Consider the following 22,090-nt stretch of genomic DNA (forward strand, 5'->3'; position numbering starts at 1 on the left):
CCCCAAATTATCTTGATCTTTTCTGACAGGCAATTGTTTACAATTCCAAATAAAATGCTGAATTATATCTTATCGTTTTGGTTTTCTAAAGAGGCAATCTTTAAATAAATACATAATTTGAGGTTGAAGTTTAACTTTTCTGCATCCCAGTTTTCCATCTTTTTTTAATTAAAAAGCAGGCAGAACAGGGAACCTACAGGATATCAAGCACAATCCCCAGAGAGATACTTGCAGCCCAAGATTGTATGAATGCACCATCCAGTCTACTACTTGTACCTTTGATGTCATTATTTATTATGTTTATTTTATTTATTCTACAAACTCATGGCATTTTATAAAACAATTTAAAAAATGCTTCCTTAACATTAAAAAACATTTTCTGTAAGTATAATTAATTGAATACAAAAAACCCATAACTAACCGAAGTTTTAACAACACAAAGGTAAATTATAGTAATTGTGATAATGAAAAATAAAAAACTCTATTTCATGGCTTCCAGAATACTAAAAGGCATGGAGAAAAAGTTAAAAGGAAGTGGGAGGTGAGTATTTCATAAAGCTGGAGCAGTGACTGAAAAACAGTACCTCTGTCCTTAATTGCCTATTAAAATTGGATGTTTTTATCCCTTTTTAAAATTTATGTATTTTTGGTAAACTCATGGCAGTAATGACCCAAAACCTCTCCCTGTATAATCTAGGAAAAGCATACTGAATAACTGATACAGACAGAAGAAGTTGATTCTGTGAGTATCTAGACGCCAAACCATATAGGCCTTTCGAGTTCAAAAGCGATAGTTTGAACATTAACCGGAAATCTTTTGGTACCTAAGGGCACCTAACAGGTGAGTAACACCTGCCAACAACCAGGTTACTGCTCTCAGAATGTTAAAATATTCACGGGTCCTTAGTGCTCTTTGAAAATTTCAGCCAGATCATTCTTTTAAAAAATGGCACACATTAAAAAATAAAACAGCAGCAGCAGCAAAAAAACAAAAACAAAAAAACACCCAATTTGTGAAAAGTGAGGCCAGGAATTTTAACTTGATGATCATGTGTCTTATTTTGTAAAGAACAATCCTTTGTCCAATTCCACTTTAATAAGCCGGAATCTAAAAAGATAAAGAAAGTAGCAAAAAATGGAAGACACCCATCCATAAGCATCTTGCCTAGAGAGTGAACAGATGTGCAGAGCTCTGATTCTTCCTTATTATTATGAAATATTTTGAATTTTAATTATAGAATTATTTCTAAATTAATCAGCATCTGGGAAAAGTTGGGTTAACTGCCAACAGGGAAGGAAGGAAGGAAGGAAGGAAGGAAGGAAGGAAGGAAGGAAAGAAAGAAAGAAAGAAGGGTTTTAGTTCCATCAAAAGTTATATAGCCTAGCTGCAAATATGTTTCCTAAATCAAATAGACAGTCATGTAGCCACCAGTTAGTTATTACAATTCAAAGGTTACGTCTTTTTACACAGCTTTATTTGCTTATGCAAAGATGTTTGTAGTGCAGATAAGGTAACTACCAGTATGATGACTTTACACCTTCATGTAAGTTTTAAGATGACAGTCCTATGACAGTCTGAGATAAAAGAAAACTTTTCCTGCAAAACCAGCACAGTAATGGATTTTGCCACCCAGTCATATGTTAAGACGGGGTAACTATACAATTTTAATAAATAAATATGGTATTGCAGTAACAAAATGTGCATTCCCATCCTAATACATCACCTTGATATAAGTTAAATAAAAATCCTGGGCTTTTACATTGCATTACCAATATTTCAAAGTTCTATGGCCAAAGGGGAAATCTAAAATGTTACCCATTTAGGAGGCATTTTTAGGAGCATATGTTAAGACGGGGTAACTATACAATTTTAATAAATAAATATGGTATTGCAGTAACAAAATGTGCATTCCCATCCTAATACATCACCTTGATATAAGTTAAATAAAAATCCTGGGCTTTTACATTGCATTACCAATATTTCAAAGTTCTATGGCCAAAGGGGAAATCTAAAATGTTACCCATCTAGTCAACATTTTTACAAACTGTTAATCACTATGAATGTATTTATAACTTAACTTTACATCTAGCTGCAACAGCTCTCCCTAACAGTCAGCTAACCAGCCACATGGGTGTAGGTGTTCTCAAAAGGTCAAATTAGTGGTTCTAGCAGTGTGATAAATATCATATTTTTTTTGTAGGTGTATTTTTATTGAAGAACATAAAAAGAAACAGGACTGTTGCAACCACCAACTTTTTTTTTAACCTTCCCTATAGATGCTGTTTCACCTGATACGTTTCTTTTTTGCAAATTTGCTTGTATGCCTAATTATTTTTATGTGTTGGATATTCAAGAGCTAGCATCAAAGCTACTAAAATAGACTTGATTTTAAATAAGGATTCATTTCAAACTTTATTGTGGAAACAACTAGATAAAATGATCAGCTGTAACCTAAGTTAAATCTTATGCTGTGAAATATATAATATGTAATATGAATAAAGTGTAATTCATTGTATAGCTAGATCACTATATCTGAAACTTTCTGCTGTTCAGAACTACTAGATAAATATTTGGAAAATGCAGGAAACGCCAAATTAAACACACACCCCTACATTTTTGTCTTTAAAAGCTCAGGAGTTCACATTTTTTTAGCAAGTAATGTAGAGATTATAGTTGAATTTGTGTATTCCATCCCCTGCATTTTAAGAGGATATTTAAACTAAATGTTGTACTAAACAGTAATTCATAATTAAACATTAATATCCCATGGCATTGTAGTAACTCATGCTTACTGGTCAACAATGTTCTTCAATAGAAATATATTGATCATTACAGCACTAAGATCTTTACTAAAATCCTATGTTTTGATATTAACTATTTTAGTTTCTAACTCATTCTTTTTGTTACTTGCGTGATGAGACTTAAAGTCTCTTACTACATTCTTGTTCACTATTGTCAGTTTTTTGAATTGAAGTACTCACTACCTATGTATTATCCACACATGCACTTGCATAAACAAGTTTTTGGCCAGTGATTCGTTTTTGGAAATCAGCTGATGGTCAGAATGCAGAGTTCTGAATATTTTAGTGGTAACAAATATCGTAAGATTGTGGTGGATCACTTGGTGAGCCTCCATTGATCACTGGTATTGCACAAACCATTCATTAAGTTAGATAATAGTTGACATGCCCACTGAAGTCAAGCTTGACTCTAGGTAATTATATGCCTATGTAAGTACTATATGTAAATATGCATATATGCAATATATAAATACTGTGATCTTCGCATAATATATGTTGCCATTATGTTTTTCTGGGATTCCACCACCCACCCACCCCCAATCTTCCAGTTGTCCTGGGATGTTCTGGTGGTTTCCCATCTAGGTTCATTCCAGATCCAGCAACACTTAAATTTATCTAGACCAGCCAAAATTGATTAGATACTCCCATCTCCTGTGACAGTCCCCTTTTAAAAGATGCCAGTTATAAAACCAGGTCATATAAATTTATTATATTGTAAGATTTATAGGAGAGGGAAAAAAAGAAATGAATTCTGTTTGGCGCCTCCTCCAACTTCCATCAAACTTAAAAAGTCTATGTAAACAAATATGTTCTGCCAAGTGAAGACAGCATTTGTGGACCGGGAGAATATTCACAAAAGTTAAATTTCAGCTATCACAGATGAAGTTTAGACACTAGGGAAGAAGGCAGCCCCCGTTATTCTCCTATGTAAATGAATGTTCCAGAACAATGGGTTTGCCACAAACTGAAGTCCAGTACATGACCAAATGAAGATTTCTCCTTTAAAATGACTATTCACTACAGCAAAGAATTCTAAACTATGCTCATTCCCCTTTCAGTCGTTTAGCTCTCAGATGTGAGGCTACAACGATAAATCTAGCTCTGAGGCAGGGTGTAACTGAGGTATTTCTACCTCAGTCTGATATGTCCAGGATTAATGATCTACTACAGGTAACTAGAAAGTGGTAATAAGAGAATGTTCTTCTCTCTCTCTCTCTCTCTGTCACACACAGACACAGATACACACACTCTTCAGCTTTCTTTACACCAGGTGGCTCTGCAAAGAAGTATATTCCCAGGTTGGTCCTTGGGACTTTCTGTTTTGCTTCACTTGCAATTGCAGGCCAAAAAGTCCCCCCTCTCCCACCCCACCCCAAACATTGAAATAAACAATAAAAAATCCCCAATGTTACAGGGCAGCTAATAATAGACGCTCAGCTAATCCGGAAGGAAGCTGAGGGAGACAGTCAGAGGTCACTGCCATTCTGAATCTACGTCAAATAATATATTTTTTACAACATCCATTACAAACTGACACTTCCCTGTCCCCTCTATGCTTCTGGAGTCTGTTGGCATTCAGATGTATCCCATCTTCACCGTCTTTATATGGTGGTGCAATTAAAAATTAATGAACAGGAAAGCAAAACAAAGCAATAACTAGGAGCATATACACGGGCATACTGATAGTCAGTGGAGAAGGCTAAAATCATGCTTTTCATAGGCAACATACATAGGCTACCACACGTTTAACCTTTTTCCTCAAATCTTTTCTCCCTTTTCTTTTTTTCTTTCTTTCTTTCTTTTTTGCACAGCACTGCATCCGTCTCCCTCTCCCCTGTCAAGTGTATCCCAACGGAACAAAAGGCGCTAGAATTCCTTCAATGCTCGGTTACAACAACAATAACAATGATGAAGATGATGGTGGTGGTGGTGGCGGCGGGGATGATGATGTATGTTTTAGCCCGCCTCCAACTCTTCTTCCTCCATGTCGAAAACCAATCCCGCCGCTTTTTTATTTTACTGAAAGCTTGCGAAGGTTTTAGGGAGGCAATCAGTGAGGGAGGAGGTGGTCCCGGTTTAACCCCACGGTCTTTTTCCAGATCTGCCAAGCCACTTCTGGCAAGTGCCCGGAGAGTTAGAAGGCGAGTCGGGGTTTGGCGGGGAACGGGAGGGGGGGGGAGGTGTTGGCCAAGGTATCCGCGGGGAGGAAAGGCTAGGTGGGGGGTCTTACCTTGATGCACCGCCACGTTACAGCCATGCCCATCACAGTAGACCAGGGGGTTCTCTGCCCAGCCGCGTTCATCAGAACAGACGCAGCAGCCGCCCACCATCTCCTTCATTCTTCCATAAGTTTCTTTTTTGCTGATTTCCCACCCCACCACCCCCTTGTTGTGTTACTGCTGGCGCGGCTGTTTCCAAGCACGCATTTACTCCTCGTCCTTTTCTTCCTCTTCTTGATCTCGGGCCTTCTCTCCTCCCCCGACCCGCCTTGATATGTAAAAGATATGCCCCCACACAATCCGCTATGACGGGGAAGAAGGCAGAAGGCTCGGACGCCTCCCCCCCGGACGAAAATGCCACATTGTTATTTGCAAAGGGGAGCTTGGCGGCATCTCTGGCGCTGAGCTCGGGCAGACGCGGTGGCTGGTCCCCAGGCACACCGACACACTCACCGACACCCGACGCTCACGCGCGCACACACGCACACAACGTCGCCCTGGCTGCTTGCTGCCGACCGCGCAGCAATTATGGTTCTGAAGTCTTAGTTTCGGGGACAGCCGGCCGGGGCGCGCTGGAATGTAGGGGTGTGGGACCTTTTATTCGGCTTTATTGCTGCCTTTCTCTTCCCCCATTTGCACCCCGCGACCCGCTTTTCTGTGACCATGCTGAAGGAGGGGGGGGGGCTGCTATTTGTTTCTTTTTCCGGCTTCCTCAAGGCAAGGAGGGGGAGAAGGAGTTAGCATCTAAAGTACGGGAATACTTTCCCCTCCTTTCTCTCTCTTCCGTTTTCCCTCTCTTGTTTATTGTCCAATATGGGGCAATAGACGAGGGAAAAAGAAGAAAAGGGGGGGGGAAGGAGGAGGAATATTACAGGAGGAATATTACACTCGCTTAAAAACCTATTATCTAACGATTGACAGATAAAAGCGTCATCAGCGCCACCTTTTGGCCAAAGCAGCGAATAAACAAATCTTTACGGGGGAGGGGAAAAGGAAAGAACGCGTTAGTTTATATCAATCAATTATAATTTATTTTTGCAACCCATAGGGTATAACATCTACGTTTATACAATGTGCAATAAAACAGAAAACTGTAATTAATAAACACAGTTTAAAATTATATAACATCTGGCTGATAGCCATTCAAAAAAAAAAATGAACCAAATGTATAAATATCCCAAAACAGACAAAATTTGAGATAGCTGTGTTCAATCACAAGGAAATATCAAGGAAATTAGAGATACACTTCACTAGGACTAATCAAAATGTCAAAGTAAATTTTTAATAAGTAAATATCTGGCTGAATTCTCACTTTCATTTTGGTTTATATATTGGCTGAAAATTCGGGAAAGTAAATGAGGCCAATATGTTGGAGTAGGCACTGGATGAGGTAAAGGATATGTCTTGGCATCTGGGCAGTTGCTCTAAAATGAAATTATGGGAGAGAAAAATGAGAGAGAGAAAATGTTAATTCAATCTTGTCCTGGATCTGGATTCTTCTTAAGCATCTATTTGCAGTAGAATAAAATTGATGAGATTTTTGCGAAGAAAGATAAGCGGTGACATGACAGCAGTTTGTAAATCTTTCATGATGAAAAAGAAACATGTTATTTTTCCATTTCTTACAACACTAGAATTCAAGTTGCCTGGTAAAAAATAAGGAAAGATTAAGAACTGGTGGAAGGAAGTATTTATTGGTGCAACATAAAGTTAAATGATGGAGTTTCCCAGCATCAGATTTCATTGTGTCACCCATTTAGATGGTTTTTAAAAAGGACTAATCAAACGTGTGAGGGATGGAATTATTGGTCACTTTTATGGATCTTTCCCTTCTAATGAACAAAAATACTATCCATTGAGTTTGTAGGAAACTGTATTGCTATGAAACTCACTGCCTCCACCACAGATTCTTAGCTTGCCTGCTGTTCTGGCTTACTGTTGAAATAGTGCTGTTCTGATTACATGTGTAGCACATAATAAGCAAAATGATTGGTTGATTACTCGTTTTACTGTTCCTCTAAGCTTGTCATCAATAATCACAACCTTGTACTAGAAACAGAGCAGGTCTGACTGTAAATTGCGTGCATCATCATTATGCTTTTTCTCATGCTGTTCCTCATAAAAAAATGATTGGCATCACAACGACAGTGAGTCACAGGCAGCACTTTATTTAGAATTTGGCAAGAAATGCCAACTTCCCAGATACCTCCACATTTTGTTCAAAAAGCAGTTGGGAGGTGTGTGGGGTTAGTCATATCATCTCACTATTATGTTATGCTACCTTGCTTTCAAACAGCAAGGACGTAGGGTCAAAGTACTTATTATGCTGTCAGTTGAACTATAGTACAATTTTGACTTGCTCTGCATCATTTTAATTTACTAGCTACTGGTTTGTTTTTTTTCCATCACTCTGTAGTGCAGTGGTCCACAAACTTTTGGGCACCAGGAACTGTGGTTCTGTGGAAAGAGGTTTTTCTGCGGACCGGAGGGGGCATGGAATTGTGTGTTGCCTGCTTTGCTAGTTTGTGCATCCTAGTTGCTGGCATGCCGCAGACTGATGCCTGACCACAAACCGGGGATTGGGATCTCTGCTGTAGTGGATGTGAAATGGCACACACACACACACACACACACACACACACATCTGAAAGGAAAGCTTTTGCATAAAGGTGGACAGAGAAGCAAAAAGGGGGTCCCTTTGCTGTGCTAAAAAAATACAGATTCAAAAGAAACCACCAAATATCTTCTATGCTTTGTCAGGCATTATGCTTTGTCAGGCAGAAATTGAGTCAGATAGTTAGAAAACCGCTTATTGGCAGTTTCAGCTGATAGTCACATCTTTGGTCCCTGGTCAACTTCAGCTGCATTGCTTTGTCAAAGAACTGGGCACATCACACTGAGAAGGCAATGTGAGAATAATAGCAGCTGAATTGACCAAGGACTGAAGATGTGACTATGAGCTGAAACTACCAATAAGCACTTCTCTAATAATCTGCCTCCAGTTCTGACATAATGCCTGACAAAGCATAGAAGATATTTCATAGCTTTTGGCTGTTGTTGAATACTATCAGTTTAATGGGAGAAATGCTACTTTTAGCAATGGTATGTATACCTAGAGACAGCTCATGAGAATGAAGTGAAGACAAAGCAAATAATAGCAGGAGAAAAATCTTGTTTGTGTCATGGTTAGAAACAAATGGAGAAAGCCCTATTAGTTTTGGTGGTTTATGACAAACTCTTCTGTTCCATGGACTTACCACTATTCATGCTGGAATGATCCCCTGCATGAAGGAACAAACCACAATTTGAGGTTAAACATGAGACCTTAAAGAAGACCTTCTGGATCTATTTGAAGCTCCCTTTTTAAAGACTGCTGCATTGGGAGTAATAACTTTCAAAGAGAACAGTGCAGTAGAGGATGAACTGAGTGAGAAATAGATGGAGACGCACAAGCTTGCTTTCTTTTGTTCAAAGTATAATATAACTTTTCTCTGCAAAGATGCCCCTTTAGGTGTTGCCCTAGAACAGAAGTCTCCAAACTTGACAACTTTAAGACTTGTGGACTTGTGGAGCATAGCTGGCTGAGGAATTCTAGGAGTTGAAGTCCACAAGTCTTAAAGCTGGCAAGTTTGAGGACCCCTGCCCTAGAAGATTCTTTTAGAAAAAAAATACTGGCGAGGGAAGACTGGTTTACTCATGGACAAATAATATCTTTCAATTATGGCGACCTTATCCTCAAATCTGAAGAGGAATTGGAATCAGAAGGACATGTTTGCCATTGGTTTGCATATTTATAATATAATATAATTTAAATTAGCTTTAAAAAGTTATGGATTTGATTTTGTGAAATTCTGTTGTGCAGTTGTGATGAACATAAGGTTTCTAAGTTGTTATTGAAATTGAACTTGGAGAATTAGTGTGTAAATTACTGTATGTATGTGGACAAAGAACTTTGCATACAACATGCTTGAACAATGGGAAAAGGTGAATTAAAATTCATATTAAATTATAATTTAAAAGAAAAATTTATAAGTTGATGTACTGTTGATATCTAACAACAGAGAAATTGTCAAGAATGTATAAAGGTATCATAAAATGTATGTTGGAAATGTAAATCTAAACAAGGAACTTATTATTATTTATGCTGAACGTGTGACAAAGCAAAGAAAGAATGGAGTAGGATTCACATCTTAATATGCTACTTAATGTTTCTTAAAGTGAATATAAAGATAAAACCAGAGACCTTTTTAAGGCTTAATACAGGGGTCTTCAAACTTGACAGCTTTAAGACTTGTGGACTTCAACTCCCAGAATTCCTCTTCCAGTCAGGTTAGCTCAGGAATTCTGGGAGTTGAAGTCCACAAGTCCTAAACTTTCCAAGTTTGAAGACCCTTGGCTAATAGATAAAGGATCTGGAATCTTGGTTTTATATATGCTGATAGCAACAATTATTTTATGCACAAAAATGGAAGGATACTTTGATTCCCACAATGGACGAATGGCTGTAAAAGTTGATGGAATTAGCAGAGATGGCTAAATTGACTGCTTTGACTAAAGAAAAGAACACAATTAATTTGTTTCTACTTGGAAACCACTTTTGGATTTTGTGCTTGAGGTAGAAAAAAATTTGAAATTTGATTTTGGGTTTTGCTGATTAGATATTTATTTATATTTCTGATTTTATATTTTGATAAACAAATAAAAGCATTTGAACAAAGTATAATATAACTTATTTCATGTGGCTGCCCAGTATATCTTTGACAGGTGAAGCACTCAAGTTAATCAGGAAGTCTTTTGCTACCTTTCCTAATTAGTTTTAATTAGGAAGCAACATCATCCTCTGTATTTTTGCACCTGCTATATTTTCAGTTTATTTCATGTATCTGATTACAAAAGCCTTTGTTTCCATGAATCAATGCAAGGACTTGAGATAACAGTGCAGGAGGTATAAGGGATAGACCTAATAAGATCCAAATCTTCAATTAGCCATAAAGCTCATAGGGTATTTCCTTTCCTCTCTTCAATCACAAAGTTTTGATGAAGATAAGATGAATTGTGTAAGCCATTTCATTCTCTTGGAAAAAAGGAAATATCTAACTATAACAATAAATGAATAGATAATGCACCTTGATATTATCAGGAAATTTTAGATTTGGAGTTAATAGTCATAAAGGACTGAGCTAATGTTTTTAGATAAGTGTTTTAAATTAGGTTGGTTCATTCCTCGTACATTTCGTGGCCTCATTTTTTCTTCATTCTGCTAAGTAGAGCTCTTTGATTTTTTTAATGTAAAACCCGGTTTTGACTTCTGTATATGTGTGCATGCATGCATGCACAGACATATGTGCTTTCAAGTCAGTGTTGACTCGTGATGACTGCCTGGACTAGTCCCTGCAACCTCCTGGCAAGTTTTTTCAGAAGTTATTTGTCATTACCTGCTTCCTAGGGCGGAGAGAGTGTGACTGGTCATTTAGTTGGCTTTTATGCCTAAGGTAGGACTAGAACTCCTATTCTCCTGGGTTCTGACCTGAGCAGGCCTTAACCACTACTCCAGACTAGCTTTCTGTTTTGACCGTACATTACATTGAATCTGCTATTTTTACATTTACTTGCATGCTTCACACTTGTCATGTCTTATTCATCAGCAGCTTACAACTCAAAAGGTTTTCCATCAATCAGTCCAGCTACAAAGAAATACTTAACTTTTTAGCAACCTCTTAAGATATTTGACAGTGGAATGAATGTATGCAACTCCTCCTCTTTATGTTGCCATGGAAGGAAAAGCTTGGTTTATCACTTATGAATTCCATTGTATTGCATTTGTTTAGAGAGTCTCTACACTTTTGATCAGATATTTTGTTCTATATTCTGAATAGTTACAAAGAGGCTATTTTTGGTGATGGAACTCTAGTTATGCAAAGGCATTTCAGAAAAGCTCATCTTTCTGAATATGAACCTTATGCAATTTTACTCATTTAGTAATGCTCCTTCCTGTTTGATTTCTAAGCTGAGCTGCTAATTTCTTAGTCTTCTGTTGAAGAAATCTTTTAATGATGCACTACATTATTTGTGATTTTCTCTTATGAATTTTCACATTTGTAACACTATTTGTTGTATGCTACAGTTGATGTATTTGATTACTTTTAATTGTAAACTGCATTAGGTATTCCCAGAGTGGCAGTCTTACAACTTTACTGCATTATTAAGAGATGTCATCTTATTATTGTGGGCATATGGAGGGCATAAGTCTTCAATAAACTAAGGATTATGCTGGTGGGATCTCCCAAGCCAGACAAGCTTTAAATGAGATAATTGAACTAAGGACATAATCATTGTCATTATTATGAACATCATTACAAACATCAAAAATTATCTACCTAATTATGGTACATATTCAATGAGTTTACATTCCTGATTTACAGATATCATAAATCTCACATTTGCATGCTTTAGTGGAGCTTGCTCGTATTCCAAACTTTCAAAATCACTAAATTTTGATATATGAAAGTCTTTTGGTATACTGGTTAAGGTACCAGGCTAGAAACTGGGAGACTATGAATTCTAACCTTGCATTAATCACAAAGCCAGTTGGGTGACCTTGCGCCAGTCACACCTCTCAGCCCGAGGAAGGAGGCAATGGGAAACCACTTCTGAAAAACCTTGCTAGGAAAACTTCAGGAACTGGTCCAGGCAGTTGCCAGAAATCAATACTGATCTTGAGGCACAAACAACAACAACAAACAAATGTCAAAAGAAGACCCTTACTGGAAATGAGGAAAGGTGGGAAATCTAAGTTACAGCCACAGATGCTTGAAACAAGCCACAATAATATCATTATTCATATCATTTGTCTAATGATATCATGGTCCTAGGGGCATCATTTGCCTCTCCCTAAAAATGCCAATTGGACTTCTAATGATGAGTAGCCACAGTGAATCTATTCCATCAAAAATTGTTGTGCCTCAGATAAAAAAATTCTTCATGCAATACTTCAATTGTGTACACTAGCTCAATTCACACCGGTAACTCAAAGCTAAGTAAAACTGCTATCAACTGACCGATTCTCAGGCCTATGATGAAAGAAATTATAGAATGTTCCATAATTGTATTTTAATTCTATGGCACTATAAGCATATTCCTACAATTGTGATAAGATTTTGCCATTTACCAGCAACACTTTTCATTAAGAGCTAGGCAACACAGACATTGCAGATTATCACCTTTCTAATATACATAACATGTACACACATACACATTCACACTTTCTTTGATCTTTTAAAAACTCTTCCTGCTTTTATATCAGAAAAAAAGGGCTTTTCCAAATGGTCCAATAACCACAAGTTTAGGACCTTTTGTGCTGCACCTGTCCAAGCGTTGCATCAAGGGACAAGAAGGCAGAAATTCCCTGCTGGGATTCTGTCTCCTCTACTGCATTTCTTTGAAAGTCACACAGGCAGATGATATATAGGCTGATGCCTACCACATTGCTGAAAATACTCTTGGCTTTACTGCATGTTAGGAAAGTAGAGGCTTTAGTTGTTTTTTTTAATTTGTTAACATTTAGTGACAAAGTTTTAAAACATAAAAATGTATTTTTTAATCACTGTTTAACTAAAAAAAACAACCAAAGCTTTATTCAGCTCTTAGACAAAAGGAGGGAAAAAAAGCTGGATTCCGAAGATCAGCTTTCCATCTGGCTGCACAAAAAGACACTTGGACTTGAACTGTGAGTTTGCCTTTTGAGGGATTAAATTCCAATTTACATAATTCATCCCCCCCTTCTTGTGGTGAGAGAAGGGCATACAAAAAGAGAAAGTATGGAGGCAGGGAAGAAAAGGACAACTGGGAAAAATATATTATTACATTTGGAATTTTGAATGAAATGAGCATGGACACTGCATAAGAGACACCACCAGTAATCTGCCATTAAAAAAAAAAAGATCTGTACCCATTATTCAGATAGAAAGTATTGTTTTCCTCCTTGTGCATAAATTTCTTCTATACTATTTGACACTATTAAAGTGTTTTGTACACTGCCTTAAATGTTTGGAGTGACATTTGTTTATAAATTGATTTAAATATATAGATATTACTAGGCCAACTATATACAGTTGAAGGGCCATTTTCATTGTGTTTGACAACCAGGCAAGTGTACATTTGATTTCACCTGGACATTTATTTATGTATTAGATTTGGATCCTGCCTTTATTAGTCTATGAATTACTCAAAACAATCTAACTTTGATGACACTAGGAATATAGAGACATAGTTAAATGTTGCACTCCTGTTGCTAGTATCATAGGTGAAAACAAGAGTAGCAATATTCTCCCTGGGCCAAAATATCGTGAAGTCCCTGGATCTGGTAACTATAAAGCCTTACCTTCAGAATGTAGAATAGTTTATTGGCCAAGTGTGATTGGACACACAAGGAATTTGTCTTTATGTATACTCTCAGTATACATAAAGAAAAAATACATTCGTTAAGAATCAAGAATCATAACGTACAACACTTAATGATAGTCATAGGATACAATCAACAATCATACTAGGAAACAGTCAATATAAATTGTAAGAATACAAGTAACAAAGTTACAGTCCTACAATCACAAGTGGGAGGGGATGGGTGATAAGGAGTGGTGAGAAGATTAACAGTAATAGTAGTATACACTTTGTAAATAGTTGAACAGTGTTGAGGGAATTATTTGTTTAGCAGAGTGATGGCTTTCGGGAAAAAACTGTTCTTTCTGGTGTGCAGTGCTCTATAGCGTCATTTTGAGGGAAGGAGTTGAAACAGTTTATGTCCGGGATGTGAGGGGTCTGTATATATTTTCACAGCTCTCTTTTTGACTCGTGCAGTATACAGGTCCTCAATTGAAGGCAGGTGGGTAGTAATTGTTTTTTCTGCAGTCCTAATTACTCTCTGAAGTCTGTGTCTGTCCTGTTGGGTTGCAGAACCAAACCAGACAGTTATAGAGGTGCAGATGACTCAATAATTCCTCTGTAGAACTGGATCAGCAGCTCCTTGGCAGTTTGGCGCATAAAGAACATTCTTTGCTGTGCTTTTTTGATGATGTTTTTGTTGTTAACTTCAGTTTGGGGCCTTTTATTGACAACTGCCATTAAGAGCACTGTTGCTACTAATATCATGTCTGTCAAGCTCCCTGGGTATAACTATGACCTCTGTAGCTATCTATCCCAGGTGGACAGGAGGTTGCAGAGGAAACAATGACAGCTACTCTCTACGAATGATTTCAAAGGGTTAGGAGTGAGTAAACGAGAAGAAGGAAGCTGAATTCTATGTTGCTATCTATTTGTGGTGAAAGCGCAAAGTGGATACCAATTCAAATATTGTAAAATTTTATGTCTTCATATACGTTTCAGGAATGACAATAGAATAAGGGGGAAACTCCCAACTGATATATAGAATTGATATCGCAGAACACTGGGTGGGATCAATGGATAGTCGTGTCATTTGGGGTCAAGAGAAATGCCATATTTCACTAAACATCCTAGCATGCTGTAACTAATTTCTCTGTAGTAGCCAGAAGAAAAATTCCAAAATTTATAGTTTATTGGGATCTTTATTCAATCAACTTGAAGTTGCAAACATATTAGTTTGTATAGGATAAAAGAGTAAAGTGTAAAATTGTCCATATATCATTTTTCACTCTTATAGGACCTCATATTCAGAATTTCATGCTCAGTTTTTCACTCATAACAATATAGATTAGATTTCATCTGTGAAATATCTTTGTCCAATAAGTCAAGCTTCTAGAATCTGGCATGAACATGTTAAATCTATTCCTGATAAACTCAACAGTAGTTTGCTAAGGCCACTGTTTGGTTGTTTTCCCCATTAAAAGAATCGTGTACCTGCCAACATACCTTTACATGCATATAATAATGTAAAGCTCTTAGATGTAACTCAGTCTAGATTTCCAGCAGGGCTATTCTGGGTATCTTCTTCTATTTCAGTTCAACAATTCACTCAGAAACTAGAGTGATTCCACTGGAATCAAAGGTCTCCCTGTATCAGCTAGTTTAGAAAGCAAATATGGCAGTGGTGGGATTCAAAAAATTCTGCTACCGGTTCTGTGGGCGTGGCTTGTTTGGTGGGCATGGCTTGGTGGTCATGTGACTGGATGGGCATGGCCAACTCGGCAAGGTGGTGCGGCACCTTGCTGTGAGGGACGTCAAGTTGGCTGTGCCCACTCAGTCACATGACCGATGCTGCAGAGACAGGGTGATTACCTTCGTACCTTCCCCCCCCTCTGTCCTTGGGCTGACAAAAAAAAAAGCCCAACTAAAGATTGCGACTGCCTGCCGAGTCTGCCTGCCAAATGGGTTTTGTTTTGGGGTGGTTTTTGTTTTGTTTTTTGTCAGAAGCCTCTCAGTGATAAATTTGCACCACCAAATCTTACTATACCTGGTTATTGCGATGCTGCTTCAGGTGCTGCTGTGGCTGTCTGGCTGCCCAAGTAAAGAACTGCACTGGCTCAGGGTGACTGTGAGGAAAAAGAGGGGAAGCCAAGGCGCTTTCCCTATAGCAGCCAACTTTACTCTCTCTCACTCAGGTTAGGTGCTCCCGGCGTTGCACAAGGAACGTGAAAGGGGGAACACACCGCACAGATGCATTTTAAAAGTCAGAGAACTTTGCCCAAGACTTCTTGTGTATTCAGGGGCTACACCTCTCCGAATGATGAGTTGGCAGTGATTTAACGATACGTCATCCAGCTCTTAAAGATCGACTTTAAGAGCGCCCCCTTGGAAGAAGCTGAGAACTGAGAGCAAAAGTAGTGGCAGTGGGTGTGACAGGGGCATGTGATGTTCCCTCTGCTGTCCCCTCCCGGGTGATAGCCAGGGCTTCGGAACCTCTTCTTTTCCTCAGAGGCACAATGTCTGCCTCCTTCACACTCCTTGTGGAGGGACACACACGCACCTGTCACCCCCGCTACCACTCCTTTTGCTCTCTGTTCTCAGCTTCTTCCATGGGGACGCACCTAAAGTCAATCTTTAAGTGGTCCCGTACATCCTGCCTGGTGCCTGTCCTCCTGCAGCACACTTTCTTTCTTTTCCCGGAAGACACACCTCTTCCAGCCCGGCCCAGCCCGGCCAGCCAGCAGGTGTGGGGGTGGATGTCCCAGGGCTTCTCGCCCCCTTTGTCACAAGATGTCTGCAGCTGCTGCATGCTTTATTTGATGCGGCTGGAGTCCAGCCCCACCCAAAAAAGCACGCCCTGTTCTATGTGTCGATCCTGGCAAGTCCGAGCAACCAGCACATAGAACAGGGTGGCGCCGGACCGTTAGAGAAGCAGAACGAAGACAGAGATCAGCAACTTTTGCTGCAAGAAGCCTGCAACTGACGTGTGTTCTCTAGCTCCACCAAAAAAAGCACAACATGCGCCAGCCCATTGGAGAAGCGGAGCGGCAGCTACAGGGTTCTCGCAGCAAAAAAGGGGCGGATGGAGGAGACTTTTTGCACTGAAAAAGAGGTGGCTGGAGGTGGCAGTGTGCATGTGCAGCAGCCCAGGACATCCGCCCGAGCTGCGCCACGGCTGCCATGTGGTAGGGAGAGCTAGGAGGGCGACCGGGGCAAGTGAGCAACTGGGCAACCGGGTTGGGGGAGTGGCCAGCCAGGGGTCACCACCAATTCAGTGGCCCACACCAAACCACTACTAGTTCTCCTGAACCGCTACAAACCGGTTGAACATGACCTCTGCAGTATGGTATATCAGTTAAGACCAGGGGTGGGATTCAAATTTCTTAACAACCGGTTCTGTGGGTGTAGCCTAATTTGTGGGTGTGACTTGGTGGTCATGTGACTGGCTGGGCTTGTATGTAAGTATTATAAATATTTATGTAAATATTGATTTTTTATTTAAAAAAAAGAGCAACTTTTACTCAAAATCAGGCAAAGCAGGCAGGTCGATTGAGTTGCTCACAGAATCACACATTCACTTAGAGATCTATCTATCTGCCATTGGCTACCTGAGTCTGCACTGAAAAATAGAAGCTTCAGTCCTAAGGGAGGTTTAGCTCTGCTTTTAGATTAGCTAGAAAGCAAGAAATGCAACAATTTCCTGTTTTCTAACTAATCTAAATCTCCCGGCAAAGCAGAACAGATGGTTGGGAAGAAAAAAAGGAAAAATAGCAACTTAGCAGGCAAGTTTGATGGTGCACATGCCAGGTAAGTAATGAGTGGGTGGGGCAGGGCAGGGCAGGGCCAGCCAGTGGCACAATTTGCTGGTTCTCCGGCAGGTAGAATCCCACCCCTGGTGAGAGTGCATTTTGCACGCATTGTAGACCATTTCCAAAAAAACCTCAGCTGTGCTGCCCGGACAGCTGACAAGCGCTGTGTGCGGGTGCACAGTGTTTCAAACTCCTTTTCTTTCCTACTTTTTCAACCTCAGCTGTGCCGCACAAAGCAGCTGAGGTTGAAAAAGCAGGAAATAAAGGACAGCCAAGAGTCCATGTGAGTGGGTGCGTCAAACAGAGCAGCAGACACTGAACCGTTTCAATGTGGGCTGCTCTTCAGAGCTACTGGTTCTATAGAACCGGGGCAAACTGGTAGCATCCCACCCCTGGTTAAGACAGAGGTCTCCAAACTTGGCAACTTTAACACTTGTGGACTTCAACTCCCAGAATTCTTCAGCCAGCATGCTGCCTGACGAATTCTGGGAGTTGAAGTCCACAAGTCTTAAAGTTGCTAAGTTTGGAGACCCTGGGTTAAGGTATTAGGCCATAAACCAAAAGACATGGGTTTTGGTCTTGCCATAGGCAAAAGGCCAGCTGGAAGACTTTGGCCCAGTCACTTCTCCAGCCCTAGGAAGTAGGCAGTGGTAAACTATTTACAAATAACTTGCCAAGGAAAATGCATATCCAGGCAGTCACCAGGAATCAACCCTGACTCAAAGGCATCAAAACAAACAAACAACACCCCGCCCCCCACTGTTAAGTTTGGAGAATAATGGAGACCAGACATCTGACCAGTGACTTCAACTCTTTAATAACAGTAAATAGAACAGAACAGAGCAAGCTATGGGCAGCAGTAGCCCCTTTTATAGGGTTGGCTGTTACCCATTTAACCAATACTAAGTGCATCAAGTTCAAAGTAATAACCAATAAGAAGTGTCCTAAGCTTGGCCAATCAGAGGCTTGTTATGAACCAATCCTTGTTCATTGTTTAAGGACCAATCAAATGTGCAGGCTTCCAAAACCTGCTTTGCATTTAGGTTTATTACTTTTTATTCATTCACAACACCCCTCCCCCTTGGGTTCCATTTGAGGGGAGCTGTAACAAAATCTTCAAGGTAGACAGGCCGTTTGGTCTGTCTGGATGATTTCCGTGGCTCCACCGGGTTTGTTCTTAAGTCCGGTTCCGGTGGAGCGTTTGGATGATCTTTATTAAGTTCCGTTTCGCTGCATGGTGATTCTGTGCTGCTTCCGTTGTTGTTGTTGTTTCCGCCAATCAATGTTTCTTCGGGGTTTCGCAGTTCGGTTTCCCCCGTGTTCAAGTCCCATGGAAAAGTCAACTCCCTCCCGTTTCAATCCCGGTACTACGCTGGGCCGTAGGGTTTCCGTTGGCCTGCTATCCGTTATATCGAAGTCAATTTCCTCGATATTTCCTCCCCCTCAGTTGGTGAACCCGGGAGCCATGGGCGCTGGGTGGTAATCTCGAACGGAGTTGGTCTATGTGGCGTTTCCACACCCTCCCATCGTCTGTTAGCAGGCGGTAAGATCTAGGCCCTGTGAGGTGGGTGACGGTTGCGGGTATCCATAAAGGGTCGCCGGAGAAGTTTTTGGCAAAGATTAAATCGCCTACCTTAAATTCTCGGCATTTGCTGCTGGAGCCGAAAGGCTTTTCGGGTGCGTATGCGGGGTGGAGCCTGTCGAGGTGCGATCTTAGTTTCCGCCCCATAAGAAGTTCGGCGGGCGTTTTGTTAGTAACGCTGTGGGGTGTGATGTGCTGCAATAATAAAATTCAATTGATTTTCTCGTCGATGTTTCCGAATTCCATTTTGTGGAGGGACTTTTTTACGAACTGTACCATGCGTTCTGCACGCCCGTTCGCCGCAGGGTGCGCGGGCGAGGTTAATGCATGGCGGATGCCCCAGTCAGCAAGATATTGTTCGAATGGTAATGCTGTGAACTGTGGGCCGTTATCCGAGACGAGGACGTCCGGAAAACCATGTGTGGCAAATAACCTGTTTAATTTGTTGATAACTGAGTCCGTTGTAGTGGTGCTCATTCGATGGATCTCGAGCCAATTTGAATAGGCATCGACTGTAATAAGGAAAGTGTGTGCCCTTTCGTAGGCCCCGCAAAGTCAATATGGATACGCGACCAAGGTCCTCTAGGGGTTTCCCATTCGGTTGGGTTTGCTTTAGGTGGGGCGTTGCTGACGTCTTGGCAACGTTGACAAGTGGCGACCCAGGCCTCGATTCTTTTGTCGATTCCTGGCCACCAAGCGTAGCTTCGTGCGAGTGCTTTCATCCGCACAATGCCCGGATGTCCGTCGTGCAATACCGCTAAAACAGTTTGTTGCAGTTTGCCCGGGATTACGACTCTATCGCCCCACAAGATGCAACCCTTTTGAGAAAACAGCTCGGTTTGGCGTGCTTTAAAGGGCGCCCATTCAGGTGATAGCTGTTCTGTTGGCCACCCACGCTCAACCCAGCGTAAGATGTGTTGCAGGACCGGATCTCATTTTGTCTCGAGGGCAATGTCTCTCGCCGTCAATGGCGGTGCGTGTAGAGTCTCAATTTGCAACGTTGTGATGGTTGGGGCTGGATCTTCAACCGATTCTGGAAGCGGTGTTCTGCTCAATGCATCAGCGTGGAGAATTGATTTCCCGGGCGGTGCTGCAAGGTGTAGTTGTATGCGCCGCCAAGAATTCAGACCAGCGGGTCATTCTGGGGGACAATATATACGGGGTTGGTTTATTACCCGCAATAATCCCCAGTAGTGGTTTATGATCAGTAATTATTGTAAACGCACGCCCATACACATATTCATGAAACCTTTTAACTGCCGCCACAATAGCTAAAGCTTCTTTATCCAGCTGACTATAATTTCTTTCAGCTTTAGCTAAAGTTCGTGAAAAAAATGCGACGGGAGCTTCTGCTCCGTTCGGTAAGACGTGGGCCAAGATTGCTCCAACGCCAAAAGGTGAGGCGTCACAAGTAATAGTTAACGGCAGAGTCTCGTTGTACTGCATAAGTACCGAATCAGAAGTTAGCAATTTCTTTACTTGCTGGAAAGCGTTTTGTTCACGTTGTCCCCAAACCCACGTTGCTTTTTTTGTCTAAGAGTCTATGTAATGGTTCAGCTACGGTTGCTTTATTGGGTAAAAAGACGTTATAAAAATTGATAAGTCCAAGGAACGCCTGTAGATCTGCCTTGTTCCTTGGAGTGGGGGCCTTCTTAATTGCCTTTAGTTTGTCCTCAGTGGGATGGATTCCTTGACTGTCCAGGAGGTATCCCAAAAACTCCACCCTTTCGGTACATAGCTGGCATTTATTTTTTTTGACTTTGAGGCCTGCGTTTTGGAACCTTTGTAAAACTAGGCGGAGTCGTTTTCTAGAATGTCCCTGTTCGGGCGGCGATGAGTACATCGTCGAAATACGGTACGACCCCTCTTATCCCTTGTAACAGCCTTTCCATTAAGCTCTGAAAGATTCCTGGGGCGACGCTCACCCCGAACTGGAGCCGGTTGCATTTAAATGCGCCCCTATGCGTGACGATAGTTTGCGCCTCCGCGGTGGCTGAATCTACAGGCAATTGTTGATAAGCCTGTGCTAGGTCTAGTTTAGCGAAAACTTTCCGCCACCCAGGGAATGGAGCAGGTGTTGCACTACCGGCACTGGATATGCACTTTGCTGGAGTGCGTGGTTTAGGGTGGCCCGGTAGTCTCCGCAAATTCTCAGTGACCCATCAGGCTTGATAGGCGTCACTATTGGGGTTTCCCATCGGGCGTGGTCGGTGGGTTCCAACACGCCCTGTTCTATCAGTTTATCGAGTTGTTCATCGATTTTAGGTTTCAGGGCGAACGGCACCTGCCGCGGCTTAAGGCGGATGGGTGCTACCCCGGTTCAAGCTAAATGAGATTGGGGTCCCCTTGTACTTGCCTAGTCCGTTCGCGAAAACGTCTTGGAATTCTTGCACGAGGGCTTCCTCCCAATCGTTGCTCTCGGCACGGTGGACTCCCGCTACAGTGATTCCAAGTGGTCTGAACCATTGAAGGCCTAAAAGGCTAGGCCGGTCACGGTCCACGACAGTCAGTGGCAGTGCGACGGTACGGTCCTTGAAAGAGACCTGGAATCGGCGGGACCCGACAACGGGAATTCGGTTACCCTGGTAATCTTTGAGGATAACCCTTTGAGGGTTTAGGTCTTGGCGGCGAATCGCCGGGATGAGCTGTTGAAGCGCCTTCCAGGACACCATCGAGAGAGATGATCCTGAGTCCACCTCCATGATGCAAGGTTTGTTTTCGATCGCGACCTCTATTCGGATTTTCCCGGCATCAAGGGATGTAGCGTGGCCTATGGTAATTGTTTGGTGGGTCTCTTCCCGCCTGGTTTCTTCACACCTGGTGGAAGTGGTGGACGGTTTGTTTCTGTAGGAGTGGCTTCCCCATTGGTGATTCAGTTTGTTTCGGGGTGTGCCAAGAATTCTGAAGACTGGCATTCGGCCTGTCGGGGTTTGGAGTTTTGTTTGCTTCTGCAAACCTTTGCGATGTGACCTCTTTTCCGCAAATGCGGCAGAGTGCGTCGAGGAATTTGCAGCTGGATTGTGGGTGATTTGCCCCACATCCTGCACACGGTCGGGATGAGGGTTGTGTGAACTGGTCTCGTTCCGTTCGGAGTCGGTTGACCTCTTCCTCATCGCTTTCTGATGGGGATTCTAGGTCTTCGTGGTGAGTCGATACCTGGTGTCTCTCTGAGCGAGGCGAGGTATCTTTGGCGAGTTGACGTAGCAGTGCGTTGGTGCGGCGCATTCGGGCTGCCGACTTCTTGGTCGCCTCCGGTGCAGTGGCTTCTTTAAGGGCATCGGTGAGGCTGATGTCCCCCT

General features: G+C 41.5%; 1 protein-coding gene and 1 long non-coding RNA gene across 6 annotated transcripts in view; both read right to left on the reverse strand.

Moving 5' to 3' along the window:
* Nucleotides 1–5,603, reverse strand: part of MLLT6 (MLLT6, PHD finger containing) — a 117,737-nt gene extending 112,134 nt beyond the window's left edge. For 3 of the 5 annotated variants that reach the window (XR_003371066.2, XM_026669819.2, XM_026669823.2), the window contains exon 1: nt 5,033–5,602. Coding sequence is in view for 4 of the 5 variants with exons in the window: in XM_026669819.2 (XP_026525604.1) it covers nt 5,033–5,141 (109 nt within the window). In the remaining variant the exon portion in view is untranslated. Of the gene's footprint in view, nt 1–5,032 lie in introns of all 5 variants that reach the window. The other 2 variants (XM_026669822.2, XM_026669821.2) reach the window with 2 other exon arrangements.
* A 601-nt stretch (nt 5,604–6,204) lies between these two features.
* LOC148129016 (uncharacterized) overlaps nt 6,205–22,090 on the reverse strand; it is a 121,063-nt gene continuing 105,177 nt past the window's right edge. The window contains exon 3 of the long non-coding RNA XR_015745607.1: nt 6,205–6,445. This is a non-coding gene — a long non-coding RNA (uncharacterized LOC148129016). The remainder of the gene's footprint in view (nt 6,446–22,090) is intronic.

Source organism: Notechis scutatus, chromosome Z (genome assembly GCF_049901735.1).
Source record: "Notechis scutatus isolate UNSWTSFEM ecotype Mainland chromosome Z, rNotScu1.2, whole genome shotgun sequence".
NCBI lineage: Eukaryota > Metazoa > Chordata > Lepidosauria > Squamata > Elapidae > Notechis > Notechis scutatus.